Source organism: Hyperolius riggenbachi, chromosome 6 (assembly GCF_040937935.1).
Source record: "Hyperolius riggenbachi isolate aHypRig1 chromosome 6, aHypRig1.pri, whole genome shotgun sequence".
NCBI lineage: Eukaryota > Metazoa > Chordata > Amphibia > Anura > Hyperoliidae > Hyperolius > Hyperolius riggenbachi.
In genome coordinates, this window is record NC_090651.1 from 381,754,970 (window position 1) to 381,760,969 (window position 6,000).

At 39.4% G+C, this 6,000-nt stretch overlaps 1 protein-coding gene across 1 annotated transcript in view; it reads left to right on the plus strand.

The window, feature by feature from the left end:
• Positions 1-4,582, plus strand: part of LOC137523103 (phospholipase A2 inhibitor and Ly6/PLAUR domain-containing protein-like) — a 43,951-nt gene extending 39,369 nt beyond the window's left edge. The window contains exon 5 of the mRNA XM_068243320.1: positions 3,846-4,582. Within this exon, the coding sequence (XP_068099421.1) occupies positions 3,846-4,081 (236 nt within the window). The 3' untranslated portion in view covers positions 4,082-4,582. The remainder of the gene's footprint in view (positions 1-3,845) is intronic.
• Positions 4,583-6,000: the final 1,418 nt, after the last annotated feature.

Below are 6,000 nucleotides of genomic sequence, written 5' to 3' on the forward strand. Positions count from 1 at the left end.
GGCAAGTTCGTATCTTTAGTACCCCCTTAGGCCCCGTTTATCAGTTGCTCTCAGTTATAAGTGAAAGAAAACTGATTTTCAAAGTAATGCCCATGTTTCCCTATGGCCCCTATCACACTTAACGCGTTTTAACGAAAATCTTTTTCATAATGCACTGCTATAGAGAAAACCTGCACCAACACATACTAACGCACACTAACGCGTACCAACTAATTAAGTGTAAATGGGCCCTTATGGTGCTTTTGGAAATCTGAAATGTGAGAGAGGTCAGAGGAAGTGGTAGTCAGGCCCCCGGACACCCATTAGGCCCCAGGCACCTGCATAGGTTGCCTTGTGGATGATTCTGCTCTGAATGGAGTAGAACCCTTTCAAATATATACTTTTGTTGGCTGCCAAAAAAGCCGCGCTTACCAAGCGTGTGACTCAGCCCTATTAGAGTGTCACCTATCAAGAATGTGATTATTTGTGACAGTGACATTATGCTGGTATAGTGGAGCTGCCAAAACTGCTGAATATATATATATATATAATTTTCAAATCACTATTTGTTTATATTTAATTGTTAAAATATTTTTTTTGTAGAAATTAAAAGTAATATTTGCTCAGAGCCCCACTTTGTAGTTTGGCTGCTGAGTTCAGAAAGCAGACAGTTTTTTGTGTCATCAACTGTGGCTGATAAGGAAACCTAAACAAGATCATTTAGTGACTGTAGTTCACTATAAGCTTCTCACTTCAGATGTAAGCTTCCTACTGAAGAAGAAACTGAAGAATAAAGTGCTGTTTTTAGGCCCAGTGCACACCAAAAACCTCTAGCAGATCTGCAAAACACTAGAGGTTTGTGAAGCAGATTTCTGAGCCATTCTAGGCATGTTTAGAGACGTTTTCTAAACATGCCTAGCGTTTTTTGGAACTTTTTTGTGTAGCAGATTACAAATATTGTTAGTTACAGTGCAGCTTTTACTGAACAACTAATGTAACAAAAACACCTGGAAAACAGCTCTGATGTAGCATTTTCCAGAGCGGTTTGTGTTTTCCTATGCTTAACATTAAGGCAGAAACGCTTCTGCAAACCGCAAATGTGCAGCAGGGGGCACGTTTGCGGTTTGCTAAAAAACTCAAACCGCTGGTGTGCAGCATCCCATTGAAATACATTAGCCAAGCATATTCACTGGCAGAAGCAGTTTGTGGATCGCTGCAAGAACCACTCGGTGTGCACCAGGCCTGATGCGTACGTACAAAAAGGGCGTCGGGAAAAAAGGGCGCGGGGTGTAAACGATAATACTGTTTTGTATTTAGTGTACAAATAATGTTTTACAAATCTATAAATCATTAAATAATGTGTATGAAATCGGCAATAGTGAAAACGTTAATCTTCTCTGTTTCAAAAGTGAAACTTATATTTATGTTTATTAAAAAACGATAATATATGTTTAATCGTTATAATTGTATATTATTGTGATGAACCTTCATTTATGGTTTCTTCTTATAATAAAATCTGAAAATATTGTTTATAACGATGATATAAATATAACTACGTTCATAATAAGTGCTGTAAAACATTAGTAAGTATTACTAAAATTTTACTAAAACTGTACCTAACCCCTACCTCACACAGAATCCTCTCTGTACCTATCCCTAACCCCTAGACCCCCCTGGTGGTGCCTAAATCTAAGACCCCCTGGTGGTGCCTAACCCTAAAATTCCCCTGGTGGTGCCTAACCCTAACTCCTCCCTGGTGGTGCCTAACCCTAACTCCTCCCTGGTGGTGCCTAAACCTAAGACCCCCCCTGGTGGTGCCTAAACCTAAGACTCCGCTGGTGGTGCTTAAACCTAAGACCCCCCAGGTGGTGCCTAAACCTAATGCTGGGTACACACTATGAGATTTTATGGTCGATTTACTGTCAGATTGATTATTTCCAATATGTTCGATTTGCTTTCCGATCGATTCCCGAGCATTTGCCAACATATTTCCTATTAAAGTTAACGGAAATGGACCAGAAAATGCTCGGAAATCGATCTGAAAGCAAATCAGACATGTTGGAAGTAATCAATCTGACAGTAAAAATCTCATAGTGTGTACCCAGCATAAGACCACCCTAGTGGTGCCTAAACCTAAGACCCCCCTGGTGGTGCCTAAACCTAAGATCCCCTGGTGGTGCCTAAACCTAAGATCCCCCCTGGTGGTGCCTAAACCTAAGACCCCCCCCCTAGTGGTGCATAAACCTAAGACCCCCCTGGTGGTGCCTAAACCTAAGACCCCCCTGGTGGTGCCTAACACTAAGACCCCCCTGGTGGTGCCTAAACCTAAGATCCCCCTGGTGGTGCCTAAACCTAAGACCCCCCTGGTGGTGCCTAAACCTAAGACCCCCTGGCGGTGCTTAAACCTAAGACCCCCCCTGGTGGTGCCTAAACCTAAGACCCCTCCTGGTGGTGCCTAAACCTAAGACCCCCCCTGGTGGTGCCTAAACCTAAGACCCCTCCTGGTGGTGCCTAAACCTAAGACCTCTCCTGGTGGTGCCTAAACCTAAGACCCCCTGGTGGTGCCTAAACCTAAGACCCCCCCTTACTGATCGCTTTATTATGTGGATAATAATGTTTTACAAATAGTGACTGTAAAAAATATATTACAATTTACGTTTGGTACTGATCGCTTTATTTTGTGAATAATAATGTTTTACAAACAGTAAGGGATAACATTTTGAATAATGTTTTAGTTATAAATAAGATAATATGTTTAGTATTTTTATAAATGTTATTTGTCACTGGTGCATTTTTTAAACGTAAATCACCACAAGCACAGTTCTAAAACATTAAAAATCTCCGGGCGCGGTTTGTAAAACGTTATTTATTTCCGGCGCCCTTTTTTCCTGTTCAGCGCCCATTAAACGTTATTTATTATGGGAGTGAATGACGGCGCCCTTCTTGTCCACTAGCTGCCTGCGCCCTTTTTTCCCAGCCCTCAGGCCTGACTGCTTCCTTATTATTCTAGTAGTAGTAGGTTTCATACTGCAAATAATATTTTAGAAGAAATGCTAAGTTTCATACCAATTTAGCAAAGCAATGCTTTTATCTGTGTAGTCAGAGAAGTCAAATTGCATCCACAGCTCTCCTGAAAAGTAATTAGAGGCCAACATACTTGTATCTGGCTATGCAAACATTTCTATTACCAGAATAGGGCTTAAAAAAATCAAAAATGCATAATTTAATGATTCTTAATAACTTAGGATTTTTTTTTAATGTATTGCTTCTTACAATTCTTCCTTAAAAAATCTCTATTGGTGACTAATACTAGAGTAAAGATATTTCAACAGAAATGAGTTAAAAGTAACACTTCCACATGTGCAAGAAGCAGTACCCATAATGCATCCTTTCAGAACAGTGGACAGAGTGTAAAAAAACCTGTCCATGAATCAGTGATGTTAAAAATGCCAATATTCGATTTGCATTAACGTTCACACAAAAATGTTAGATTAAACTTTTGAGCAAAAATACCACTGAAAATCATTTTGTAATAAGTTTTAGCAAATTTTCATTCTAAAAATAAACAATTTTTTGCATTTTCACACTAAAAGAAATGCCTTTTTGTGTGTTTACGAACTTTCACAATATTGCAAAAATATAATGTATTTTCTTAAATTGTTTTTCAAAATTTAAAATGACATTTTTGATGATAAAATGATTTTGGCAAAAATTCACGAGCAAGTATTTTTCCAGAAACCCTGGTTTATTGCTCATCTGAAATGTAAAATTTTACATTTAGGTCACATAATCTGATGGTCTAAACGTCATCAGTGTCAGTCAGATACAGTATGGACTGATGCTTAACTACTCTTTATCTTTTGCAGGTCCTTTAGGTTCCCGGAAGTCCATGTTCACCTCCAACCTCTATCTTGGAGGATGCACCACAGAAAGCGTCTGCACGTCAGACAAGAGTTACATATCAGCAGATGGCGTCAGCTTCGAAACAAAGAGGACTTGTTACAACAGCGCAAGCAGTCTTCAGGCCAGGACACTTGTCTGTGGACTGCCCATCTTGTTACTGTTACTGAAGGCATTCCTCGGATCATGCATCTCCGTATAATGCAGGCAGCCAATAATAATTATCTGTCCATCTGGGGATTGGTACAGAGGAGCAGTTCTTATTTGCTGATGAAATGAATCTTTTCAGTCCTTCCACTCAAATGATTGACTCATACCAAGTAATATATATTTATTTAACAAACAAGGGGAGCGGGGGACCTCATGGACTGTCTCTCTTACTGCTGAACATGGATCTTCAGCAAGCTCTCATCACCAACTATCACAATAACAGCAATGGTATAAAAACAAACTCCTAATGTCCTTCTTTAATGTCTTTATGTTGCAGTCACGTAACCCCTATCCAATGTTTCCTCCTTACGCTCTACCTGCACTGAAGATATTATCTATGAAAAAAAAAATGACCCAACCCTCTACAGTTCTTCGCAATACCTATAAAAGAGGGCATGTCTCAGACTTTTGGGGTCCTGCACCACATTGTCCTGCAGACTGAGACTGAATCGAGGAACGATCATTTGTCACCACAATTTGAAGACTTAAAAAACATTTCAAACAGGTTATACCAGGTTTTTTATTTTTTTTTATTTTTTTTTTTTTTTTTTTTTTTTTTTTTTTTTTACAAATGTGATGCACTGTGCAAATGGTATACTAGGTATGCTAGGTTTTCTGATAAGAAATTCTAACAGTGCCTACAGACAACCTTTGTAGCTGTGATGAAGGTTTACATTAAACTGATCTGGAAGCTTACAGTGTGTATCCTTTATAATAAAACCCTACAGTCTCTGCGTCCCATGTCCGTGTGTGTGTCCCTGTGTGCTACTGCGAATGTGCCGCAGGGACAGCCGTTGGATGGGAACAGGACAGACAGGGGCGGCCGGGCGCACAACGCGCATGCACGGTGAATGTGCGGCAGTGGCGGTGGTCACGGCAGAATGGATGGGATGGCGGAGGGGAGGGGTTTAAACACAGAGCTAAAGCCCATTTTTAAATGAGCTTAGGTCTACTAGTAATATATAATATCTTCCAAACTGCAGGTGCACTTCAGAACAACAGAGGCTGAACAAGCAATACTACCGTACTTACAGTGGAATTAAACTCTGACACAACATTCAATAAAAATGTGTCTTCTTACTTTGCATTACCCATTCAGTTACCATATTTCTTTTTGTGCACAATTGATATTGCCTGATTACAAATTGCAAGTTCCCAAAGTACAGTGTATTTGCTCTGAAAGCTGCCATTGCATTTTAGGCATAGATTTTAATATATAAATACAGCAGCTATCTAGTGAAAACTTTTCATCTGTCTCTGCTATTTAGCTCCATACAGTTCTGATTCATTTCTGTGGCTGGTTGTAACTAATTTTAACAACTAAGTCATTTTATCACCTCTTTGGATGCGGATCACAAGCTGAAGGAGCTTTCCACTGCAGAACAATGTGCTGTCTTTAACTGTTTAAATGCTGTTCTGCTATATATTTTTTTAAGGCTGTAAATAATCTTTAAGGGCTTGTTCACACCTAGGGCGTTTTGCACTTTTTTTGAGCGCCGGCGACTTTGAAAAATGCCCGAAAATACCTTGTGCAATAAATCCTTATGGAATAGTTCATATCACCTTGTTTCCTCTGTTTTCCATTCACAAAATGCTGCATGTACCATTTTCGGGTCGATTTTGCAACAATGGAAGGTATAGGAAAAACGCAAAACTCTCACAAATCGTTTTTTTTTTTTTTTTTAATCCGGCAATTGTGTTTGCGTTTTTAAGAATAAATACATTTTATTTATTCTTTTCTGGGTCAAAGAGTTCACTTCCTGACTTGAAGTGAAAAAACAGAATTGCTCTGCAAAAGCGCTTTGCAAAAAATCGTACTGCGCAGTGGAGCGCCGGGAGGGGGAAAATTAAAAACGCTCCCAAAATCGAAAATCGAAAATTTCGAATTTAGATGTGAACAAATCCTTAGAG